General features: G+C 48.9%; 1 protein-coding gene across 4 annotated transcripts in view; it reads left to right on the top strand.

The window, feature by feature from the left end:
* LOC135910073 (pleckstrin homology-like domain family B member 1) overlaps positions 1 to 26,895 on the top strand; it is a 540,261-nt gene that overhangs the window by 162,358 nt on the left and 351,008 nt on the right. For 3 of the 4 annotated variants that reach the window (XM_065442075.2, XM_065442073.2, XM_070537776.1), the window contains exon 17: positions 17,781 to 17,847. In XM_065442075.2, coding sequence (XP_065298147.1) covers positions 17,781 to 17,847 — 67 coding nt within the window. Of the gene's footprint in view, positions 1 to 17,780; positions 17,848 to 17,977; positions 18,110 to 26,895 lie in introns of those variants that run through there. The other variant, XM_065442076.2, reaches the window with a different exon arrangement.

The following is a 26,895-nucleotide window of genomic DNA, read 5'->3' as shown; positions in this document are numbered from 1 at the left end:
CTCGCCTCATCCCGAGTGCGACCAAAGCTTCGCTTAACCATGCAAAGAGCTGGAGCACCAAAGCAGTCGAGTCTCAAAAATCACTGGTGGTGTCGATATTCGTTTTGCTTCAGAACTGCAATGCGCAAGAATTTACTGGATCTAAAGAAATTTTGATGGTGAAGCGGCACAGTTAAACATCGGAAGTTCATAGAACGGCACAAACTGTTGCAGAACACCTTGCCGAGAGGACAAAAACAAAATTGACTGACGTGGTAGAACTAGACAGCCAGTTACGTCAGGAAGTTGCGTGATTTATCCGATGGTCACTGCCGGGAAATATGCGTTCGCCGCATAAGCACGTTTGTGTTCGGTAGTTTAACGCGCCGGCGCTGACGCGCACAAGAACTGTTCAGACGCTGTAACTGTGGTTGCGCTATATATCAGCTTATTTATTCTTTTATTAGTTCCATTAGTTGATTGTCATCATTGTTCAGGGGCTACAGTCCTGAGTTTATGCGCGTTAAGCGAATCGACGCACATTGCAATAGTCTGCCGTTGCAGCTTGACATCATGTGATTGGAATGGTACATGCTCGAAAATGACAGCGCAGCGAAACTGCGTCCGCAATTTCTCGTACATAGTATGCGCATTCGGCACAGCACTGTGCTTTCTTCTCGGCGAAAGGCATCCTACAACGCTTCCCATGCGCGAAATTCTCCAAAATTCCCGCTGCAGCACAGCGCAGACGAGCGGATGTACTGCAGTGCCTTGCATTCACCAGCAGGACCTCGCGTTTTGTGCTACCCGAAACCGCTAAACGCGGCATGGAGGGCGTTGTTGACAGGCGTTTCCACAGCGCCTCTTGGGCAGCGCGTCACACCCATGCCTGGGTCATCCCGCACGTCTTCGTCGGTTTTGCGAGCACCACAGCACGAAGGGAAGCTGCTCAGAAGCTGTACCTCTCGGCCTTTTTGGTGCCGTATCTTCGTCGTATTAGAGCATTCAACCTTTGGCACCTTCGGTAGAAAAGTTTTCCTCTACGCAGACTTCTGCGGAAGCTCATTCGATTTCAAGCCGTTCTAATTATTTTAAACCATCTCACGGTCGCCACATGTCTCATCATTGTCTGTTCTGAAAGTAACGGTCTGTCGACCGTTACTTTCACTTTCTCGTGGTTGGAAAATGGCGTCAGCGCGCAGGGTTCCCTTCCGCTTCATGGAAACCGGAAAGTGAAAGATCAGCAGCGAGCAAGGCGTATTGTGCGCTTATCGTGTTTTTGTTTGCTTGCCGTCGCGAACGAAGAGACGTAATGAGTGCTAAGCTACCCGCCGTGGTGGCTTAGCGGTTATGGTGTTGCGTTGCTAAGCGGGAGGTTGCGGGCTCAAATTTGCCGATGCGCGCGCGGCATCGGGGTACTAGTAATGCTTTCGTATTCTGTAAAAGGTGGTGTAAATAAAGAATGAATGAATGAATGAACGAACGCGATTGCTTCTTCGTTGAACATCTTTTTCCAAATTTTGGGCTGCCATGTTGGGGGCACGACCCTTACACGAGTCTATACGGTAATCAGATCGTGGTTTTTGCACATGAAAGCGCAGCAATTAAACGTCCTAGTGTAAGTCTTTGGCTGCTTCGATGAGCGCTGCCGAAGGACTGATGAAGGAAACTAATTTTGGTGGACTGCGTCCGCATGTGACGTTAACAAAAACATGTTATAAAATTTTCTTATGGATAGAAGTGTGCTCCAAACGTTTCTTTCTTAACATTAGCTCATACCCTTGAGAGTAGTTTCTCGTTCGTTTCCCTTTCTTCTCTTTAGTTTCCCATTCGCTTCTTTTTATTTTCACCAACATTGTTGCTGCAACAAAGCCTGCAGATGATGAAAATTCGTATTGTGAAGTCGCTACGTTTGACGCTAACCTGGTATGCATTCTGCATAGTAGGTAAATGACCTGTATAACGAAGGATTCCTTGTGTACCGGCTGAATTTCTATCTGTATTGTGAGCGCCTTTTTTATCGAAGACCACTAAAACGAATTTGCCTTGACAACAAAGGAATTTAGGCATTACCAGGGGCTGTTTTGTTGCTTTATGACGAGCGCGCATAGTGGCGCCGCCACAGAGCGGCGGTGCACATCTATAGGAAGTGCCATCGTGCGGGAGGGTCCGGACAACGCAATAGCTGTGGTGAGTCTCGAAGAACTGTATACGTGCGATTGAAGCTAGATACTCTTCGACCACGAAACTGGGAAAGAGAGCCAAAGAAAGCTATTCACTTTAATAGGTTTGGTATTCAGTTTGTCTGTTTTGAAGTAGCTTAGCGTGCAAAGAAGAACCTGTTGCAAGCCATGCTGAATATTGTGTTCCAAACGGGATTGCTTGTACGGAAATCGAAAGCAAGTTTGGAGTCAGGCGACAGTGTGCCGGGCGCACATCACGTCAGGTAGCGATGCTAAAATTCATCAGCGTTCACTTTCTCATGAGCAGCCCTTGTCTGTTCCCAAGACGCTAGGAGGTACCCCTTCAGTCACGTGCTATAAAGTCCTCCTCCTGTGTGCATGTATGCGGAAGAAAACGGGGTAAAAATACATGCACAGACGCCACAGCTCTCAGTATATATGGAACGCAGAAGATTGCATTAAACGCCAAGTACCGTTGTTGTGCGATAGCGCAGTGGTTAGCACCACAAAATTTAAGTGTCTTGCATTGTGGTAATATCGAGAATAAATTCGGGAAAAAAAAAACGGAGTAATTTCGAGCGATTTTTAAAATCTTTAATCTCTTATTTCCAAACACACCTGTATTATTTCCAAAAATTTTGTGGATAGATTTGGTACCGGTTAATCTACTTGTTTGTCACTCACTGAAGATGAAAAAAAATTACGTTTGTAGAGTTGAAGCAATTAAGGACGTGTGACTTGTCAGAGTAGACAGGGCTTCCATTTTGCCATGTGGTTATCGCTGTATCGTGTATTCTTTATTTATTTTTTGTTTCAGTGTCTTTATTTTATTTGACATCCGGCAGCGCTGAGCAGACAGTGTACACGTGCGGTATGACAGGAAAGCGGGCTGCTCCCCGAAATGAGATCTGTGATGGTTGTCGTATCATCCAGCCATAGGATAGGCGAGCTGACCTGTCAGACACGGAAATCAGAAACGGAAAGCACTATACAGGCACGTCGGAAGGAGGCAGTATGGTTCGGTGGAATGCCCTTCACAAAAAGGCTGCGCGCTGCTGCGCGGACGTTATGAAGTAACGAGAAAGAACGTCGATGGCGGAGAGAGCTATTGGGACGTCCAGTGCCGGCTGTGATTTGTCCCGTCCCGTTCGCTTGAACGATCCAGATGACTTCGTTTCTGTAGCCGAAGCAATAAGGTTTTGTTTGATTTGGACACATTTTTGCTTCGGACCGACGAAATGAAAGATTCGACAGTTCCGACATTCCAGGGTACGCGTATAGTCGCTCATCTATGAGGGAAAACAAAAAAGCACTATATATGGAAGAGCCTTGATACGCTGTACTGTGCGCATTAGCTTCGTTCTTTTTTAAAATTTTCTTTATTGCTGTTCAATTTCGCGTTACAGTGCACGACTGTTATTTCGTGACGGTATAGACCTTTCGGTTTCGTAGCACGGTTGGCGCCGCCGGAACTCCTGGGTGGTGCAAGGAACGCATCCCGTGAACAGCCGCAAGCAATGCCCGAGGACACGACACGTGCGCCGCAGCCGGAGTTACGCAAAGGCGGCAGCCCACGGGCCAATCAGAAGCTTGACTCGACGACGACAAAAGAAACATATCGCGAAACGATATCGGATGGGCGTTTTCCTCTCTCTATCTTCCTGCACGGGAAATCTTGCCCGTTGTGTTTGGCTGTGCTCTTTAGACTTCGACAAATATTTCGGAAAGACCAAGGTGGATACTAATTTCCTTGCTCCCTGACACCTTTCTTTCCTTTATTTTTTCCGTCGTCACTTTGGGCTCGGATTTTTGCTAGTGTGCTGCTCGTTACTTCTTTGACTTCAGCTATACCCGCCCCGATGCCGTCAGGACAATGTTCATTTACCTACTTTCAGCACTTATTAGTATTAGTATTATTATTAAACAAGGGGATTATACAAAGCAACAGTGTGTCGTGGCGCGACTAAACAATCCAGTGGTAAAAGGTGCATAACCAGACCCGAGTGATTTGTTCTCCGGATGCGTCATTGTTACCAGAAATCTGCGTTGCAATACTTCGCGGGAGCAGTTTGATGCGCCCTGAGCGCCGAAGCCTCTATAGCTTCGCCTCTGCTATATACGTGTTGCGACGCAGTAAGGAGGCGGGGAAATGAAAAGGCGCACGTACCTGACTTCATTGGGGCGGATTTGCGAGGGAAAAAGGGAGAGATTTTGTCTGCTCAAGTTCTGGTATTTATAGACATGCGGTATACCGAGATTGGTGGAAGAAATGGCTTGTTCACTAGGTCGCCCACTCATCCATACGCTCAGTAGCTCCATGATTGACTCATTCTTACGCACTCACTCGCTCCAGCATACACTCGTTATTTCTCCCACTCCCACGTTTGCTTATTCCCTCGACACGCACGCTGTCTCCTTCTTATTCGCTCTCTCGGTCACGTACGAACTCGCTCACCGTGTGCATTAAATGCACTCGTGTTATACCATAGATGCTGGTACTCTCACAAAAAGTGTGTAATGAAATGAGAGTGGTTGTAGCCACGGTGTAAGAAGTAGCTACTTCTTACACCGTGGTTGTGGCGCAGCAAATATCATCGAAGTAAGGAAACGGGAGGATCGAGAAACTAGGGCTGAGGTGGTATCGATCAGAGTGTTCTCAGCGAGATTAAACCCGTCCGCCTACCCTGTCTTTAATTCGTGCTCATGAATTTCGCAGCCATCGCCGTGACAACGGGAGACTTCCTCCAAACGTGCGACAGCTGCCGACGAGCCAAGCTTTCATTAACTTGACGGTTTCGTTTCTCTCTCTCTTTTATGTCCCTTGTCGCGAGACTCGTCCCTTCCCTGGCCTTCCATCTGTGAACGTTCCCAAACTCTTGAGTAATCTGCAATGAGGAGCACCGGTCCTGTCCGACATTAAATGCGCGGGTTCTCTAAAATGAAGTTTCGTGCCCGTCCCAGTTGTTCATTGCGCCGGTGTTGAAGGCGCAGCAGCATCTGCAGGTCAAAATTCCTGCCACCGGAACCTTTGCACCTTAGTCTTCATTTCTAGAGTCCCCAGATCTCAAGACCCCCCCCTCCCCCCCCCCCCCACTCCCACCCACTTCACGCGAATTCTTATGGTGATTTGCTTAAGATTTGAAGGAATCTTGGAAGAACGCTAACATAATCCATATCATAATAAAGGGGACGCCAAAGACTTCAAAAATTATAGACCGATCAGCTTACTGCACGTTACCTCCAAAGTATTTACTAAGGTAGTCGCAAATAGAATCAGGAACACCTTCGACTTCTGTCAACCAAAGGACCAGGCAGGATTCCGTAAAGGCTTCTCAACAATAGACCATATTCACACTATCAATCAGGTGATAGAGAAATGTGCGGAATATAACCAACCCTTATATATAGCTTTCATTGATTACGAGAAAGCGTTAGATTCTGTCGAAACCTCAGCAGTCATGGATGAATTGCGGAATCAGGGTGTAGATGAGCCATATGTAAAAATACTGAAAGATATTTATAGCGGCTCCATAGCCACCGTAGTCCTCCATAAAGAAAGCAACAAAATCCCAATAGAGAAAGGCGTCAGACAGGGAGATACGATCTCTCCAATGCTATTCACAGCGTGTTTACAGGAGGTATTCAGAGACTTGGAGTGGGAGGAATTGGGGATAAAAGTTGATGGAGAATACTTTAGCAACTTGAGATTCGTTGATGATATTGCCTTGCTTAGTAACTCAGGAGATCAATTGCAATGCATGCTCACCGACCTGGAGAGGCAAAGCAGAAGGGTGAGTCTGAAAATTAATCTGCAGAAAACTAAAGTAATGTTTAACAGTCTCGGAAGAGAACAGCAATTTACAATAGGTAGCGAGGCACTGGAAGTGGTAATGGAATACATCTACTTAGGGCAGGTAGTGACGGCGGACCCGGATCATGAGACGGAAATAATCAGAAGAATAAGAATGGGCTGGGGTGCGTTTGGCAGGCATTCTCAAATCATGAACAGCAGGTTGCCACTGTCCCTCAAGAGAAAAGTATATAACAGCTGTGTCTTACCAGTACTCACCTACGGGTCAGAAACCTGGAGGCTTACGAAAAGGGTTCTGCTTAAATTGAGGACGACGCAACGAGCTATGGAAAGAAGAATGATAGGTGTAACGTTAAGGGATAACAAAAGAGCAGATTGGGTGAGGGAACAAACGCGGGTTAATGACATCTTAGTTGAAATCAAGAAAAAGAAATGGGCATGGGGACTGCTGGAGTTTCGACTGAATCAAACGCTTTTTCGTAATCAATGAAAGCTATATATAAGGGTTGGTTATATTCCGCACATTTCTCTATCACCTGATTGATAGTGCGAATATGGTCTATTGTTGAGTAGCCTTTACGGAATCTTGCCTGGTCCTTTGGTTGACGGAAGTCTAAGGTGTTGTTGATTCTATATGCGGTTACCTTAGTAAATACTTTGTAGGCAACGGACAGTAAGCTGATCGGTCTATAATTTTTCAAGTCTTTGGCGTCCCCTCTCTTATGGATTAGGATTATGTTAGCGTTCTTCCAAGATTGCGGTATGCTCTAGGTCATGAGGCACTGTGTATATAGGGTGGCCAGTCTTTCTAGAACAATGTGCCCACCATCCTTCAACAAATCTGCTGTTACCTGATCCTCCCCAGCTGCTTTCCCCCTTTGCATAGCTCCCAAGGCGTTCTTTACTTCTTCCGGCATTACTTGTGGGATTTCAAATTCCTCTAGACTATTCTTTCTCACATTATCGTCGTGTGTACTACTGGCACTGTATAAATCTCTATAGAACTCCTCAGCCACTTGAACTATCTCATCCATATTAGTAATGATATTGCCGGCTTTGTCTCTTAACGCATACATCTGATTCTTGCCTATTCCTAGTTTCTTCTTCACTGCTTTTAGGCTTCCTCCATTCCTGAGAGCATGTTCAATTCTATCCATATTACACTTCCTTATTTCAGCTGTCTTACATTTGTTGATTAACTTGGAAAGTTCTGCCAGTTCTATTCTAGCTGTAGGGTTAGAGGCTTTTATACATTGGCGTTTCTTGATCAGATCTTTCGTCTCCTGCGATAGCTTACTGGTATCCTGTCTAACGAAGTTACCACCGACTTCTGTTGCACACTCCTTAATGATGCCCATAAGATTGTCGTTCATTGCTTCAACACTAAGGTCTTCTTCCTGAGTTAAAGCCGAATACCTGTTTAGTAGCTTGATCCGGAATTCCTCTAGTTTCCCTCTTACCGCTAACTCATTGATCGGCTTCTTATGTACCAGTTTCTTCCGTTCCCTCCTCAAGTCTAGGCTAATTCGAGTTCTTACCATCCTGTGGTCACTGCAGCGCTCCTTGCTGAGCACGTTCACATCTAGTATGATGCCAGGGCTAGCGCAGAGTATGAAGTCTATTTCATTTCTAGTCTCGCCATTCGGGCTTGTCCACGTCCACTTTCGGCTAACCCGCTTGCGGAAGAAGGTATTCATTATCCGCATATTATTCCTGCTATTCCTAAAGCCTATGCCATATTCCCCCACTGATTTGTCTCCAGCCTGCTTCTTGCCTACCCTGGCATTGAAGTCGCCCATCAGTATAGTGCATTTGGTTTTGACTTTACCCATCGCTATTGCACGTCTTCATAGAAGCTTTCGACTTCCTGGTCATAATGACTGGATGTAGGGGCGTAGACCTGTACGACCTTCAATTTGTACCTCTTAAGTTTCACAACAAGAACTGCCGCCCTCTCGTTAATGCTATAGAATTCCTGTATGTTTCCAACTATATCCTTATTGATCAGGAATACGACTACTAGTTCTCGTCTTTCTGCTAAGCCCCGGTAACACAGGACGTGCCCGCTTCTTAGCACTGTATATACCACTTTTGTCCTCCTATTCTCAATGACCCTATTATATCCCATTTACTGCCCTCTAAATCCTCCAATAACACTGCTAGTCTCACCTCACTAGATAACGTTCTAACGGTAAACGTTGCCAGGTTAAGATTCCAATGGCGGCCTGCCCGGAGCCAGGGATTCTTAGAACCCTCTGCTGCGTCGCAGGTCTGACCGCCGCCGTGGTCAGTTGGTTTGCGGCTGCTGGGGACTGAGGGGCCGGGGTTTGATTGTTGTATTCATATAGGAGGTTGTGGCCAAGTACTGCACCAGGGTGGCCAATCCTGCTCTGGTGAGGGAGTGCGTTGCCGGTTCTGGTCACCGGGATCAGGCCGCACTCCAGGCCTGTTTATGCAATTTTATCAACACGCGGAGTTTCTTTCTTTCTTTTTCCTGGTGGAAAATTGCGCGGCACCGGGATTCGAACCATGGTCCTCTTGCATGCGAGGCGGATTCTCTACCTCTTCGCCACCGCAGGAGTTGTACGCCTCATTTAACCTACAGTGGTGCCTTCTTCAATCAGTCAAGGTCGACCAATCTGAGCTTGGTTAAACCGCACAGATGGCACTCACTGATAACGATTTTATTATAGAGCTGTAACGTGTAATTTGATGCCACATATCGGTAAAATACTCGCAGTTTTAGTCAAATGAGTGCTTACGCGCTTAGCACTTATGCTACCCTCACTGAGATGAAACGCGTAACTCTGCAACAATGTGCACTTTGGTGCCCTTCGCGCTATAGCCACTGCTTTATCGTGCAACATTCGCGCTTGGTGTAATTCATGACAGCTTTTTGCGCTCCAGACGGACTGCGAGAGTGGTGGTGTCTGTGCATATGTTTCGGAGGCCGTAACAGTCAATATATACTTTGTATCGAGCAGAGAAGTTGTTCTTGAGAAGATGGCGGCCGCAAGAACAGGAAATTGGGCGAGTTTTAGTTCGAGTTCATGGAGTGCAATGCCATAAGGACAACGTTGAAGTTCGGCGAATTCTATCTAAGCTGCCTTTGTACTGCCCGTTATCATGGAGATTACAGCGTATGCTGTTAGAGCCTACTGGCTGTCGCAGTAAGTGCACTTTAGCAGGGAAGAAGTTTGGGCGTGTTGGTGGGATACATACAGACTGGGAAACATAGCGCAAAAAATGACACAGGGACAAGCAGCGCTCGTCCTGTGTTCCTGCTTGTCCCTGTGTCATTTTTTGCACTATGTTTCCCAGTCTGCAGTAAGTACAGTTCGGCGCTAGAGGAATCACCCAAGCCGGCTGACTTAATTTTCTTTTTTCGTGAGTGTCGCTTGCTTTAAGGAGCCCGAGAGGCGTTCGCTTTTGCCATGTAACTGTTAGGTGTTTTGAAGCTTTGTCTTGTGGTCCGATGTAATGAGGTTCGCAGCTAGCCGTATTTTGGGATCGTGTGGCGTTCATTATAGTACGGAGTTTGTTGAACAACCTCATCCCTCTTTCGCTCATCGCCGTCAGTAACAATGCGCAACGTGGATTACACATCCATTCGCCGCTCAGCCGATAGTTACATATTACCTTCGTACAGTTTCGCCGATTAGCGCGCATCAGAGAATCGCGCCGAGTTTGTAATTCCCTTTGTATTCCAGACGATCCCCCCTTATTGATCTTTGTTGGTCGGTGGCGATAAGCCACACGGACCCGAGGGCGATGGGGAATTGTCCAGAGCTTCATTCGGAACTACTTCCGCAATCCCGCTTGCGACACTACCTTCTGTTTCCTGCGGATTGCGGAAGTTTCCTGGCCCTGGGGGAAATAGCATTGGATGAGAACAAAGGAACTTCAGCCTCCGTGGGAAGTGTACTTGGACAAATAGTTCTGGTCCGCTGGTTCGGAAGGCAAGAACACAAATGAAATCAGGTGTGTTACGCAGAGAATCAGGCGTGTGTGCGGGAGCAAGGTGTTTACTGCTCGTAACACCTTCCGAGTCTCTCTTCAAGAGTGCACGCACGGCTTGGCGGCTGAGTTACAATGCTTTGTCCAACGGTGAATGAGTCTCTCTCTTTTCGGGTGGCTATATTGATCTAGGAAATGCTGCTTACATCATTGCGGTCTTTTTTTTTTCGTTTTTAGGTAGTACAGTTCGCGGTTTGGGCTAACAAGACAGTTGAGTTTCTTGTAAGTTGAGTATGGCCTTTGAAGACATGCAGTGAGTTTATATATCAGCGTTGTAGATGTTATAGTCGTGACTCGCATTTCATTTCTTGAGTTTGTTCACTTCTTTGTGCACTATACCCAAGTGACGGGCGTATTGCGCGCTCCTGTGGTTGAATAGGCAGGTGGCCAAAAAGAAAGCTGAGAGGCATATGTATAAAAGCACGTTACGAGTAAGCAGTCTCGTTTTTTGCTGCACTCTTTACGGGAGATCGAAAACGTCAGATTATACGAGGATGAGCCAGAAAGTATCTGCCCCTATATTTTATTAGCCAAAATAATCTACATACAGTAATTACAAATATACGTACTATTCTACGTACATTAAACTGTTTTTCCACATAATCCCCACACCTGTTCAGACATTTGTCCCATCGTAGCGCTAAATTTTAGATGCCCCTTTGGTAGAATTCGCGTTCGCAGCCTCTACGAACGCTCATTGTCATGCAAGTCTTCACGGCCTTTTCGCCTCACACTTCTCAAAGCGAGACACCTTTCCGCCCGCAGGGGCCTCTGCGTCAGCAGATGTTTGGTGTGTTGTGACACCACGTACCAGGGCACGCGAGGGTTGGACCCTTCCGCGTCTAACCATGCGCGGCTTAGACGTGTCTGGGGAAACGGGGATACTTGGGGTTGAGCCAGTGCCGGGTGTTCGGACCTTTAAGGTACCATGGGAGGCAACATACCCCTTTGGCCTCTGCTTCACACAGACGGCACCCCCGAGCTGGCCCACTTGGGGAAAATCGGTAGTTGCCTTTTCTTGTACTTCTCTCCAATCTTCGTCTTTCCCTTTCACTTTCTCCCTTTCCTGTCCTCTACTTACTCCTGTATCACTTCCACTTTTCCAGACAGGGTGGGTTAATCTTACGTAACGTGACCAACCTAGGTTATTCATATTGGGTTATAGTGGGTATGTACCGCTGGCGGGATCAGAACTGAATATCTTAAGTCCTGTCGCGTCCCCTATAGTTAGGCTCCGTGGAGGGCGACTGGCATGCCGGCCGAATACTGTGTTATTTTGTGACTAGCAATTTTCCTACACCCCCTGATCACTCCCTCAGGAGTGTGTGCACCGATAAAGTTTCAAGTTCTTTATCCAACAGAAAGAAACATTTCCCAGGTATCATGTAATACATAGTGAGCACGGAACGAAAACTGTCCGAATGATATCCCTTTCCTTGTGTCTAAATGCTTGACAGACACCATAGGCCCTGGCTATAAAAAGATGTCAAGCGGCGACCTCCTGCTGCAGGTTCGTGACCAACTGCAACACACCAAACTCACCAACCTTGCTGCATTCGGGGACATTCACAAGTCCACATAGGTCCATGAATACTGTCCGTGGCGTCGTTTCGGAAAATGACTTGCTCGAATTGACTGAAACTGAACTGCTCGAAGGGTGGAAAGATCAGAACGTTGTAAACGTACAAAAAAATTAAACTAAGGCGCGACGACAAGGAAATACCGACTAAGCATTTGATTATCACCTTTGGAACTAACAAACTACGTGAATACATCGAAACAAGATACCGTAAGATACGCGTACGACCGTACATCCCATACCCGCGCTGATGTTTCAAGTGTCAACGGTTTAGGCATGGGACTGAAAGCTGCCGAGGGCGCTCTACTTGTGCAAAATTTGCCTCAAGTGAGCACACCTCTGACATCTGCGCTTCTGCTGCCCATTGTGTCAACTGTGATGGAGATCACCCTGCTTACTCGCTATCGTGTCCATCATGGAAAAAAGAGAAGGAAGTCACCGAACTAAAGGTCATATTGAACATCTCTTTCCAAGAAGCACGTCTGCGTCTTTCCATGACTCACAATTCATCCACTCCATCCTACGTTTATGTAACGCAGTGGGGGGCAGCGTCACATTCTTCGGCGGCCGTCCGAGTCACACCAAGTGTGTCGGCAGTCACGCCGTCAGCCCCCCGGTGGTAGCAGCCGACACTGTTCCGCCACCCAACAAGATGAGCCAGCAATCCTCCGTGCCTGCGGGCTCTACGACATCTGGAGCCTCGGCTCGGGCAGAGAACCACGAAACACCTGCGAGGGTACGCCGCGACCGGCCATCCAGCGCCTCAGCGGAGGTGATGGATACATCGTCAAGTCCACCGGCGTCCCAGACGCCGAAAGATCGGCGTAGCTCTCAGGACCGCGCCAAAAAGGACAAACTCCGCATCACGGGGCCTGGAAAGTCCCTGATGGGTTAACCTAGTTTTTCTCTCAGACACACAGCACAAAGCACTTTCACTATGGATACACAAATATTATATTGGAATGTTAGGCAACTTCTCCACAATCTCGATGATGTTAAAGAATTCCTGCATAAACATAATCCAAAGTTGCTGTGTGTTCAAGAGACACATCTAAAACACACACAAACTTCTTGTGCAGGCCGACGCTGCACAAAAAGTGCAGCGTCGGCCTGCACCGTTGATGCGCCAGTGCGATTTTCTTCCGCTTGGCTTAGCATATACTTAATACTCAACGCCTCTCACTTGGTGTGGATACCGATTTCGGTGCACCTAGGGGGGCCAGGACTTCGCACGTGCAAATGGAAGGTGAAACGCGATCACTTTATCACGCGCTGGCTCCGGTAAGAGCTGTACGCGCCACTATACCGTGGTATGGGGCCACGTACTTACATTGCACTATCGCACTCCTGACCCTCCCGCTCGCGACGTCCTTATTCGCCGTGGTTGCTCAGATATATGGTGTTGGGCTGCTGAGCACGAAGTCGCGGGATCGAATCCCGGTCTCGGCGGCCGCATTTCGATGGGGGCGCAATGCGAAAACGCCCGTGTACTTATATTTAGGTGCACGTTAAAGAACCTCAGGTGGTCGAAATTTCCGGAGTCCTCCAATACGGCGTGCCTCACAATCAGAAGGTGGTTTTGGCACGTAAAACCCCACAATTTAATTTTTTTTCGCGAACTTCTTGGAACACTTATACATATATATGATAAGCTTTAATTTGGTAATTATTCAATAACAGCGATTTTAAAACTGTGCTTCTTGGCTAATGCACGGTAGTCGGTATTCTTCATTGCTTGGGCACAAGAACCAGACTGTCTTGCAAGAGAGAGAGAGAGAATAAACATTTTTATTAGGTGAAGCAGCTAGGGAGAGGCGTCCTCAGTCCAGAATGCCTTGAGCTCGGGCCGCGTCCTGGGCCCTCGCAATCAGCCGTTGCTGATCCTCGAGGTCGGAGCTGGCCAAGGCTCTCTCCCAAAGCTCGTTAGTGGGGTAAGGGTTCGGATGATTTAATGGTGCCGCTCTGCAACCTCCTACTATGTGCCTGAGGGACCCGGGCTCTGCGCAGAAGCGACATTGCGGAGAGAATTTTGTAGGGTCTATGAGGTGATTCCTGGTTGGGTGGGGGAATGTATTGACCTGTAGAGCCCGGAAGAGTCGCTCCTGCTCTCTAGGTAGTGACTTGTGTGCTCAGCGGCCATGACCGCATTATTGCCGTGCGGCAACGTCGTAATCGCGTTTCCTAAAACAGTGACGAAATAATGGGTGGATTTTTATTAATTAGCCGAGAGAATGTCGCCATTTCGCGTGCCATTAAGATTAATGTCCTTTCGAAGGAATCCGGAAATCTGAAAAGAGACAGTTGCACTCTCTGCACTATAATTATATTGTAAATAATTGTTTTAACTACTACTACTACTACTACTACTACTACTACTACTACTACTACTACTACTACTACTACTACTACTACTACTACTAATGATATTAAACACAGGCAACGCAACCGTGGTTCAGGTTACACACCGAGTAGGCAACCCCGCTGTTTTCGAGAGTGCGAGGGCATGAACGCCCAAAAAGGAATCGATTTCTAAGCGACTATTTACGAAGTGGCACTTTTATTTGCTGCGACAGTTAACTGGACTGCTTTGTATCTGTTGGTAGAATATCTGCCATCTCGTTGGGTTGCGCTGTTATGAACGCCTGTCGTAATAGAAACGTATGACTGGTGGTACATACATGAAAAGCGCAGCCCGTTTGTACCATTGCATACAAATGTCGCACCCTTTTATGGTTGAAACAGGAGTAGAATACAGTGCGTGGTCGTGGAGGTCAAGTGAAGTTTGAAGTCAAGCTGGCCGCCCGCCCGCCCGTGCCGTGCTCACTGAAAGCTGCCAGACGTCGATGTTTTTTTATCCTCCCGTCCCCTATACTTGGTTTTGACGTTTTGACAGCGAAGTTGCTTACACGAGGATAAAAATACCACACGAAAGGCCTCTTTTCTTTCCCTTCGTGCATTTTTGTCAATATAGGCAGCGTGACGTTGCTTCGGCTCCCGTCTTTCATTTGTGAAAGCGGAGCTCACGAACTGTTATTAATAAAAATCGTTAATCTTTTTAGTTTTTCGGTTCTGGTGAGCTCTTTCACTTTCTTTGGATTTGGCATTTCGAGGCGCTGACGTAGCGGTTGCGCGTCGAGGAAGGACTTGCAGCTCGATGCATATTCCTATTAAAAAAAACCTGTATGCCCTGTACCATGATCCCATATAATCATATGGGTTTATATAGGAAGAAACATGATTACGGTATGGGACGTATGGGATTTTCCAATCCGGAGTTTGCGCCAACATTAATTGCGTTGCGGAAGAAGTTGGAGAAAATTATATCTAGAGATTGTCGTCGAGTTAGCCAAGTTAATGTTTTTGTCTGTGCAGCGCTGATAGATTTCAGTAGTTACTAGGTGCCTACTTCAGCTGCAGAAATGTATGGGTCGGCTCATAACGTATGTTTTTGTGATATTGCTTGTCTGATTAAACGTATGCTTTCACAACGTGTGCTTCAGTTACAGTCACTATCTCGCGGACATTTATAGGTTAGATATCAACGTTGCACGTGCAAATCAACGACGCAGGGTGCATGGAAACATGTGCATGTGTGGCGATTTTGTTGGATTCTTTATCCGCCTCACAATATGATCACACCGGCGCATTCGCTGTGGGAAAGGGGGCCCCGCCCATGGTCAACCGATCACTGCTGCAAACGCACCGTCCGGACATCGCAGAGACAAACAGGTGGTCTGCGGCTTGAAATTTATGACCCGTTTGGTGCTCTCGCACTTCAAAGCTTCGGCCTCGTCGAGCTGTCGATCAATTCGGTCTTGCGTTACCATCTGCCAACATTAGAGTTATTGGAAGAGTTTTGGTCTGGTGTGGCAGTCTGATGTTCCCGTCTTGGTGTGGCAGTCGTTCCGGGTTAAATTGTAGGCGAAGTTTTGCCTAGCTATGGAAATTTGCTTTCCTTATAATCCGTCCTTTATGCATCTCTGCTACTATTGTCGGATACTTTATTTATTCAGAATGTTGTACAACATACCTACGGTCTAGGGATTTCCTTGTTCCGTCATATTCTGGTGCGCGAGCTAAGACGTAAAGCATAATTTTCTACCGCCAGATGCTTTATCCGCTTTGATCGCTTCACAAAAAGTGTTTGTGACCTCCTGACGTGCAAGGGCGAATCAGAAAGTAGTCGCCCCTATTTCTTTAGCCAAATTACAGCTGTAAATGCGCAGTCAACATATCCATTTCCAGCGGTGAACCTTTCTTGGACCGGCCCGGTCTTAACTGCCCGTAGCTCCGCTGCACGGCGCTGCAGTCAGTTGTTGAAGATGGCGGCTGTGCTACACACGTACGAACGTACGAGCAACGAAATGCGATTAATTTTCTGTGGAAGAAGGGGACGAAGGCCCATCGAAATCCACAGGGAAATGCTGCCCACGTATGAGAAAAGGTGTCTCGTCTTGAGAAGTGTCAGGTGGGCGTGTTGTGAGGTCGCAAAAGGCCGTGATGTCTTGCATGACGATGAGCGTTCGGGGAGGCCGCGTGCGGCGCTGACTGACGACAGGGGCATCTCAAATTTAATGCTGCGATGGGACAGATGTCTGAACCGGTGTGGGGACTATGTGAGAAAATAGTGTAAGGTACGTAGAATAGTAAGTATATTTGCAATTACCTGTATGTACTTTATTTTGGCTAATAAAAATAGGGACAGAAACTGAATGATTCGCCCTCGTAGATGTACGGCGCGGGAAAGAACGTGGGCACAGTTGCAGAAAGACAGGAGGAGCGCTGACTTCGAACTGAAATGTATTACACACAGGAAAGGAAAATGAAAAACTATGAGAGAGAGATAAAACTTTATTGTGTCCTTGATGGGGTTAAGGGGTGGCGGGGGTCGGGAGACTAACCCCCAATCCCCCCCTTCCTCAGACGGCGGCCAGTTCTTGCTTTCTGGCGGCGTCTTCGGCCATCCGGACGGCCCAGAGCTGCTCCTCTGGGTCCAAGCTGAGCAGCAATGTCTCCCACTGCTCGGCCGTACTAATGATGCGTGTGTTAGTGCTGGAGGTGTTGGTGGGTGAGGCTTTGGGGCATTGCCAAATAATATGATTGAGGTCGGCGCGGGCTTTGCACGCTTTGCAGAGTGGTGAGTATGCATCGGGGTACATGCGGTTGTTAAAGCACGGGGTTCGGAAAAGTTCGTGTCTGAAGGAGTCGCCAAGTGGTGGATTGAGACTTAGTCAGTGTTGTGTGTGCTGGGGGTAGCGTAACCGCCCTCTGTTCTGCATCGCGGTCACGCGCGGGACCGAATGATCACGTTCGGAGAAATTCTACTGAAAAACTATGAGAAACACCACGCATACGTGTGTGCACGTGTGCGGACGATGGTGTTCAGGGAGATGCGACACCGTATTTTTTCATCAGATTAGCTTCACTCTTTGTATGCGCCCCCCCCCCCTTCTATAGTGTCTGAGATCTCTGCCTATTCACTATTTCGTCAGTTCTATAGACGATCACTAAGACGGTATTTCAAGAAAAATGTTTGTTAATATCTGCCATGGCATTTGGAACTATTATTTGAATTTTGCGTTGCACTTATTGACTGGTTCGGTTTGTTAGTTTAACATTTTTTTATGTTGACATTCTTTGAAGATTTGTTCTATTTTACCATTTCCATGTCGCGTTGAATTGCGTTGTTTATGAGCCTCCGCTAATTTTTGCTGGGTACAGTCTGACAAGCCACAGTGGCTTAGTACGTCCGGTGCTATTGATTATTTGTGTTTTGCGCCTATATTTATTATTGTGGGTGAATGAAAATTGCATTCGCACGGATCATGCGCGTAGTGCGCTGTGGGATGCTGAAGAGGTTTTGAAATTGCAAGCCATTCATTTGAACGTGGACGTTATTAATTTATTATTATTATTATTATTATTATTATTATTATTATTATTATTATTATTATTATTATTATCATTATTATTATTATTATTATTATTATTATTATTATTATTATTATTATTATTATTATTATTATTATTATTATTATAGTTTTGTATTGCCTCGCCGTTTTAACTGCTGGGCCTTAAGGTATGAACGGGAAGCTTCCCGCTGGTTGCTGTTAGCCCACAATTATCGAGCCTCTTTAGCGTCCATCTAATGTAGCGTGCCACAGCGAAAGCGTCTAACGGCGGCTCGGCTTGCTTCCCTTCGTTTGCGCAGCGTGAGCAGCAGCAGCGACGACCGGAGCCGACCTACCAGCGAACACGTGACCCAGGGCATCGCACAGGTGAGTCTTGAGCGAGGCTTCTGCACTTCCCTGTACTCCAGGTTGCGTCATCAGCGGAACGTCGGAGACGATCGTATAGGGAGTTGACTTATTTCTTCGAACGATTTGCTTTATTGACCTTTACTTTCAGAGCTCTTCTGCTGGAAGCGAAGTGTGTCTTCATTGGAACTTTTTACGTCTGCTCACGCGACAGGAAAGCTCCAAGTGTGAACGCGCCTCGGAAAGTCACTAACGAAAAAAAATAAATAAACAGAAGTCATATTCATACCATGAACACCACTCATACCACACTATACTCATACCGTGAAAAGAGGCTTGTAGGAGGAGGCGACGTAGAAAGTAAATAATATGACAGCGCTGTATTTCGCGTCAATCTCTGAACGAAACATGGAACATGGCAAATGCTTAGAGGGGCTTCACAATTTTTTTTTTTCCGGGGTAGGTTTATGTAGAACATCTCAGCGTTTAGTACTTGTATATATTGCGGAATTTTTTCGAAACAGTCTAATATATGACGTGTGTCAAATGTATTTCTCCACTTTATTCGCCCTGTACTCGAGTGTGCTTTGTGTACCAGCGTCTGTGCGATGATATAGGGACGTTTCTAAAGTGCAGTTCTGGGTCCATGGTACTCGTGGACGTCGTCGCCCTTCTACCCGAAACTCGACGTTTCGTTGTTTATTCTCAGAGTTCGTAAATACAGCGTACTATGACATCGGACTGTATAAGAAACGAGAGATTACAGCCGTTTGTCGTTTTGATACCGCACGAAAGTAACTGTGTTGATGTCGCGGCGATGGAAGGTATAGACTGAGTTAAGAGTCACGGCTCGCCCAGTGTTGTGGCACTTTTAACGTGTACCTTGCCGCCCCACTGTGGCAACTCAAAGCTAGGCAATTGTTTTTAGCATATTTTTGGCAGCGGCTTTCATTACTTTTTGGGCCCCGGGGCTCTGACACAAGGACGCCGGCATCGACAGTATGCGATAAAAGTTCCAAACAGAAGGGTGCGTTTGTAGAAGCTTAAGACTGTCTCGTTGACATTTTCGGTCACTTCAGTATATAGTAAGTATCTTGGCGTGGCTTAGCTTTCAGATATATCAGAAAGGGGAGTACTACGGTGAAAATATGTTCTTCATTGGTATAACGTAGCGGCTGTACAAAGGCATGCACTTTTTATTTCTTTTAAGCTGCACACGAGGTTCCCTTTAAGCACACCAGCGGAGTTCTGAAAATATTGTTGGTCAGCTTGAAGCGACGGTCGGTGGCATAGAAGGCGGCGTTCAAGTACCTCACGTGTAGTACTCAGACTACGGTTTTAGCATTTCGTGTCACGAAGTCATTCTAGCTGGCATGATGAGAGAACTCGTTAATTTCCTCTCTGTCTTATATTCGCTTCTCGAGGTGCGCGTGCCTTGGCCGTATTTTTACTGAGCCACCGTTTGCGAGAGCCCCGCCAGCGCCGTGGTAGAGGAGTGGCGAAGGGAGGCACGCTGCTCTAACAGGAGTGCACGGTGTGACGGCTTCTGAAAGAACCGGCAAGCTCCTCCTGAATTGCAGCAGTCCGAGCCGCCGTTCTTCGCGGAGCGCGCGCGCGGCTGCAGAAGCACGCGAACGGCTTGCTGCAGGGAGACGCTGGCATTTACAAGTCAGAGCGAACACTCTGCGGGTCTTCTTTGTGTCGTGCTCTCCGTGCCGTCTTGCGCAGTGCAAGCCTTTCATCTCGGAGGGATTTCTTCTTTTCCCAAAGGGAAGTGGCTCGTCCTCGAGACGCCTCGCTGCTGCTACTCGGCGGCCGGATTCATCACGGAGTGGGGATAGACGGCCGCGTTTCTTGCGCGTGTGTTCCCAAGTGAATGGGCGCATGCAGCCCATACGTGGAACGAATGCGGACGATCTCTTCTCGGGCGCCATTTCATCCCGGAGCTTTGCTTGGCACGTGGCATTCGTGACCTTGAGAGGGGACGTTGAAACGGGCCTCGTTTGCGGCAGGCCGTGGGGACTGCGAGTTGTGCAACTGTCGCCAGAGTTTTGTCCTTGCTGGCGCGCAGGGAGTGTCTGGCGTATATACCTCGGTGCTACCCTTTCGGTTGCCTGCTATATTGTTTCACAAGTGTAGCTTTGCGCCTTCCCGCCGTGTTGTTACGTACGGGACGATAAAATGCAAACCAAAAGGCAGCGCTAAAACGTCCTGCCATCTGCCAAGGGCTGTTGCTGGGCCTATAGGGTGCGAAGAGGGTGTGCAGAAACTGGATTTTTGGTGCAACCTGCGCGCTCCGCGGCCGCTTATCTCTTAGTGCTAAAAACCACTGCTATCAAACTGGGACTCGCAATTTCGAAATGCTGCCTAGAACTATGTAGTGGCGCAGATCACCCTGTTCGTCTAGCTGGTGAGTTGGATCAGTGACGGGGCGGAAGAAAGTAGGCCATGACTGGTATTTCCTTCGCGCAAGAGTAAACCTGCGGCGTTACGTGATGTATAGATTTCCTGCACACAGCTGCATGATGTGCTTCTACTATTCTAGCTTCTGCAGTTATATGTATCAGAAGTCTGCTAGACTGAATTTATTGAAGGAACATGCATTTTAATATGAAATGTTCTCGAATAATGCAGCTAACAAATCACGGTTCAGCGAGTGTGTCTGCTGCTGCCGAGAGTCCGTTTCGCCTGCCTCTGGTCCTTGATGTTGCCACGCTGTGCAGAGCCTCCCGCTGTGTCTTGTAATTGTGTTGACTGCGGCGACCTCTTTAACCTCTCGTGCGCGTCCTGAGCAGGGAGGTCGAACAGAGGGCACCGCGGCGTTCCCCGGCTAAAGCTTTATCCCCGGGCAGTGCATGCCTATGCATTCGCAGCAGCGGGAGGTCGCCTTTTATACTGCTACTGTGTGGCGTCTGCGTTCTCGCAGGAAAATGGTGCAGCGTTACTGGTAATGAAAGTTCGTTATTGGTCTGCCATCACACTGCTGGCTTTCTTGACTGCAATGGATTGCCCAACATTAAGGAGTGTCAGTGACCTCGCGAACCATTAACTGCTACTACTTCACTTGACCAGGTTATTTGCTTTCCTAAAACATATAAGTTAGCCCAAGGAAAGGGGTGAAGCGAATGGTGCCAGTCGAAGATGAAAGAAAATAAGTAAATAAAGAAGCGCTTTAATTCTCGCATCACGTATCAAAGACAGGCTATTGCTGTGGAAGCCACTGTCAGTGTTATTTTTTCGGGAGTCGGAATCGCGAACGTATTTGCGCCTGTAAAGTGTTTTCATAGTCAGACCGGACGTATGAACCGATGTAAAATGTAGTTATGTAGTTAGCGCTCGGCAATAATTTTACGGTGTTCTTGCCATCTAGTGCACGTTTTGTTCCAACTGTACCAGGACGTGGCTACATTCGAACTCTACTGGAGTGCAAGGTTGAGACGGTTTGTACTTTAATATAACTGTACTTTTGTTCTCACGACCAGCACTGCTCGCTGTTATCACCGCCCAGCCGGCTGTTGGTGCCGATAGCACATTCGACGCCAGAATTGCGAGCGCGCCGGCGCCAATAGCAAGCCGCGCATACATTCGTGCGAAAGGCGTCGTGTGCACGCCTCGATCGAATGCGGCGTCGGTCCCGGCTCCCCGCAGTGCTGCACGCGTTCACCGAGCGAGCCGTCGAGCGCGGGCCGAGCTCGTCGCGCGCGATGACGAGACGGATGATCGGGGCGGCTGCACCGGGCGTCGTCCTCTCACGACTCCGGGCTCGAGTGTCCTTGCGCGAGGAGACGGGCCCGCCGAGTGCGCGTCTTGGATTAGCTGCCGCAGGAATTTTATTTTATTTGATGACGTTCGAAGTGCTGGCAACTATCGTGCCGGGCTTTTCTGCAGTTTATTGATTAATGAATGTATGTAGAAATGAAATGATCAAGAATGGAGCAAATGAGAACACTCGCGCACACATACACAAAATGACGAGCACTTAGCGTCAGTGCGCCTGAATCGATGAGCAATGTAGTTCGCGCGAAAGGACATTTGGTTCGATGTGTGGGCGAGTGTTCGGGCAAAGAAAATAAGAAATCGAAGAAAACAGTGGGACGTGAAAAGTAAGAATTACTCACAATTGTAAGGAAATTGTACAGAATGTATACAGAAACGATGAGCAAATAAAATTGATAAATATTCAGAAATACATATATGGAAAGAAATGCGCCGGAATATAGGAAAACAGTTGAACATGAATATAGATAAAAGAAGATATAGAACGCAGAGACAGAAATAGCCGCCAGAGTGACTGGATAAGCGTGGATATGGCGTTCCGCTGCTGAGAATGCAACACCGGGTTCGACAACTATTGTTGCTGGCCTAGTTGATTCATCAATCGTCGATGGAAGATGCCGCGCAACGCAAACAGGAACGAGAAGCGAGCGAGCGCGATCGTGCACCGCAAACCAGTACCAACTAGCACAGCTCTATCGGTTAGTTATCCGGGACTATAGTAACTGCCAGAATGTACAACGTCGCGGGAAATAGCTGCGGGTACTCAGAGGTGATGTTGTCAGCAGTCTTTCGCTTTTGTAGCGTACGGTTCCCAGCTTCTGGCCCCGGAAAATCTGACTTAATTATTTGCTCTTTTATAGAGTCCTGCATGGCAGAGTTGGACTTTTCTATGTTATGCAACGGGGGTGGTGTTCGCCTAGCAGCACTAGCTCTAGGTTGCAGCGGTAGGCTTAAAACAGGTCGGTCCTATCTCGAAACGGGGAAGCAAGCACACCTCGTCGTCTTCTTCTCATCCACTAGCACCATGCCCACTGCCAAGTGCCTTCAGTACAATCACTCCCCACCGAAAGAGTAGCCATCCTGGCGACCTAAGGGCAGGAAAACACAGGGGGGTCATGGCACTGCTTGAGCCGGGAGACGTGCACAATTTCCTGGCCGCGACGACGCTGGTCGGAAGGCGCTTCCGTTGGCTCGATGAGGTAGTTGACCGCGGATGTTTGTTTCAGTACCCTATAAGGACCGTGGTACTTGGAGAGCAGCTTAGCGGAAAGGCCTGGAGGAGTAGAGGGCACCCACAACCATACCAGCGAGCCAGGAGCAAAGCACGTAGCCGCAGTAGATGAATCATGGCGATGCTTTTGGCGCCACTGGTCCTGGGATGTCAACGAACGAGCGAGCTGGCGACATTCTTCGGCGTAAGCAGCCGCTCTTGAAACAGTCGTGCACTCCGAAGCATCTGGTCGGTAAGGCAGAATCGTGTCCATAGTGCATGAAGGTTCGTGTCCGTAAAGGAGAAAGAAAGGGGAGAACCCAGTGGTGCTTTGCTTGGCGGTATTGTAAGCGTAGGTGACGAAAGGCAGAAGGCGATCCCAATTCGAGTGGTCAGATGAAGCATACATGGCCAACATGTCGCCAAGGGTGCGGTTGAAACGCTCTGTCATCCCATTAGTTTGAGGATGATATGCCGTGGTGGTGCGGTGAATGATGCGACACTCCTTTAGCAATGCTGCAATGACGTCGGAGAGAAAAACGCGACCGCGGTCGCTCAGTAATTCTCTAGGTGCTCCATGGCGTAAAATCAGGTTTCGAAGGAGAAAACTGGCGACGTCTTGTGCTGTGGCAGATGCTAGGGCTGAAGTTTCGGCGTACCGCGTGAGGTGGTCGATAGCGACAATAACCCAGCGGTTGCCGCTTGGAGTGTTGGGAAGCGGACCGTATAGGTCAATGCCGACGCGGTCGAACGCGCGCGCGGGGCATGGTAAAGGTTGCAAGGGACCGGTGGCATGTTGAGGTGGCGTCTTGCGTCGTTGGCATATGAGGCAGGACCGGACGTACTGGCGAACGAAGCGGTACATACCGCGCCAGTAGTACCGAAGCTGGATGCGAGAGTATGTCTTTAAGACACCAGCGTGGCCGCATTGGGGATCGTCGTGGAACGTGGCGCAGATGTCAGGGCGCAGGTGTCGGGGTATCACAAGCAACCACTTGCGACCGCTCGAATTGTAGTTGCGGCGGTACAGCAGGTTATCTCGAATGATGAAGTGCGCTGCTTGACGACGGAGCGTCCGAGAAATTGGCGCTGGCGACTGGCTAGACAGGAAGTCAAGAAGCGAAGAAATCCATGGGTCCTTGCGCTGCTCTGATGGCATGTCGGTAATGTTGAGGGCGAAGGCTCCATGTGTGGAAATAGACGAGTGGACAGGACCGGAGGGCAGGGGTGACCGGGATAGAGCGTCTGCGTCTGAATGTTTTCGGCCGGAGCGATAAACAACGCGGATGTCGTACTCTTGTAGGCGCAATGCCCAGCGGGCGAGCCGACCAGTTGGATCTTTTAAGGAAGATAACCAGCATAGGGCATGATGGTCGGTCACGATGTCAAATGGACGCCCGTACACATAAGGTCGAAATTTTCCGATTGCCCAAACGATGGCCAGACATTCCTTTTCGGTAACCGAGTAGTTCGCCTCGGCTTTGGTAAGGGTGCGGCTAGCATACGCGACGACGTACTCTTCGAAGCCATCCTTGCGTTGTGCAAGAACAGCGCCGAGCCCGACACCGCTAGCGTCCGTATGGATCTCAGTTGGTGCAGATGGATCGAAGTGTCGCAGTACTGGAGGAGAGGTGAGAACGCGTCGCAGTTCTTGGAATGCGTCGTCGCATGCCGGGGACCAGGCTGATAGGTCAGAACTGCCGGTGAGAAGCTGCGTCAAGGGGGCGATGATAGAGGCAAAGTTACGGATGAAGCGCCGGAAATATGAGCACAAGCCGATGAAACTGCGAAGCTCTTTCATGGTGGTTGGTTTGGGGAACTCGGTTACGGCGCTAAGTTTCGTGGGGTCCGGGAGGATACCGTCTTTGGAAACTACATGACCGAGAATTGTAAGCGTGCGAGCGCCGAAGTGGCATTTCTTCAAATTTAGTTGCAGTCCTGCAGTGGAGAGGCACGTAAGGACTTGCTCGAGGCGGCTGAGGTGTGTCGCAAAGTCGGTGGAAAAAACCACAATGTCATCCAAATAACAGAGGCACGTTTTCCACTTCAGCCCTCGAAGAATGCTATCCATCATTCGCTCGAAAGTGGCAGGCGCGTTGCAGAGGCCGAACGGCATGACCGTGAATTCATATAGCCCATCAGGAGTTACAAAGGCTGTCTTTTGGCGATCGGCCTCTGCCATGGGCACTTGCCAATACCCGGAGCGTAGATCCAGCGAGGAAAAGAATTCCGCTCCCTGCAGACTGTCCAAGGCATCGTCGATGCGCGGCAGAGGATATACATCTTTGCGCGTTATTCGGTTAAGGCGGCGATAGTCAACGCAGAACCGAATGGAGCCGCCTTTCTTTTTAACAAGGACAACCGGAGATGCCCAGGGACTGTTAGAGGGCTGGATGATGCCACGCTCCAGCATGTCGTCAACGTGCTCGTCGATGACACGGCGTTCAGCGGCCGACACACGATACGGACGCTGGCGCAGTGGTGTTTGTTGGCCGGTGTCGATACGGTGAACGACTGCGGACGCCCGGCCCAAGGATGGTTGGCCAATGTCAAATGAGTCACGAAAACGCTGGAGGAGCTTGATGATTTCGGTGTGCTGCGCAGGTGTGAGTTCTGCGTCGACGGAACGAGCGAAGACGTCTACAGGGGCATCGGTCGCGGCGGCAGGAGTTACGGCACAAATCGGAAGTGATGCCGTATCACCAAACATGGTGGCCGGGAGAATGCTATCGAAAGCTTCAGCTGTACCCAGGCACTCGCCGCGGAGTAGGGATGATGGGCAGGCGGATGGATTGCACACGTAAAGGGCAGCAGAACCTTCGCAAAAAGTGATGACAGCAAACGGAAGCAGAAAGTTCCGGCGGCGCGCGCAAGTGGTCGACGGCGTAAACAGGACAGATGAGTTCGCAGCAGAGCTACATAACAGAGGAACCAGAGCGGCGGAGAAAGGTGCAATATCGATGTCAGAGGCGGCAACAACTTTAGGAGAAGAATAGTCGTCAGGGTCAAAACACGGCACTGATAACGTAAGTTCGCAACGAGCGCAGTCGATAAGAGCTTGATTCACAGAGAGGAAATTCCAACCAAGAATAACGTCGTGCGAGGAACGAGGCAGGACGACAAATTCGATAACATGCAGAACGCTTTGAATGACAACCCGGGCTGTGCACGACGCTGAAGGCTGAATGCGATGCGAGGTTGCCGTACGCAGAGAAAGAGAGGTAAGGGGAATGGTCACTTTGTTCAAATTGCGGTAGAGCTTCTCACTAATAATAGAAACGGCGGCTCCGGTGTCGATAAGTGCGTGTACGGTGACGCCGTCTATGGACAGTTCAATTTCGTTCGCCGGCGCAGAATGAGGCCTTGAAATGTTCGACGGAAACGCAGTTCTTGCCTCTGGAACTGCGACTGCTAGTTTTCCTCTCGGGCTGGGCTGGGTCGGCGAACCATCGGGGAAATGGATCGGCGACGTGGGGAAGGCGACCGGCGTGAATCGAAGGGGAGGCGACTGTAAGAGGTGTCCGGAGGAAGGTTGGAGTGGTCCTGACGCGGAAGTCGAGCAGGCCTGTAGCTTGAGGCACCCCCACTGTCAGGTAAACGGGGGCTGCGACGGCGGCAGAATCGTGCTACGTGGCCCGGAAAATGGCACGAATAACAGATTGGCCGGTTATCAGGTGTTCGCCACGGGTTGACGACAGGGGCTTCAGCAGCCGAGTAAGGACCGACTAGCGGACGCGAAGGAGGCGGCGGTACATGGTAGGTGCCGGTGGGCCGGTATGAATCAGGAGCCGGAGGAGCGTAAGGCCGGGCGACAACGTCAGCGTAAGTGAGTGGTCCAGCTGCAGGCTGCGGAGGAGGGGCAGTCCCACTTATTATAGGCGCTTACACGGTCATATTCGGCGAGCCAGTCTTCCACGTCGTGGTCGTCTGTGCCGCTAAATATAGTCGGATCGCGCTGACGGATAACACCAGAGCAGACGATCGCCGGGGGCACGGGAGCAGCAGCCTGGGACGGTCCCGGTTCATCCATTGTAACAGCTGGTAGTAGCGTCCGACTGCGGAGTTCCAGGATGTTGAAGAGA

Source organism: Dermacentor albipictus, chromosome 4 (assembly GCF_038994185.2).
Source record: "Dermacentor albipictus isolate Rhodes 1998 colony chromosome 4, USDA_Dalb.pri_finalv2, whole genome shotgun sequence".
Classification (NCBI taxonomy): domain Eukaryota; kingdom Metazoa; phylum Arthropoda; class Arachnida; order Ixodida; family Ixodidae; genus Dermacentor; species Dermacentor albipictus.
This window is presented reverse-complemented; position numbering and strand designations above follow the sequence as displayed.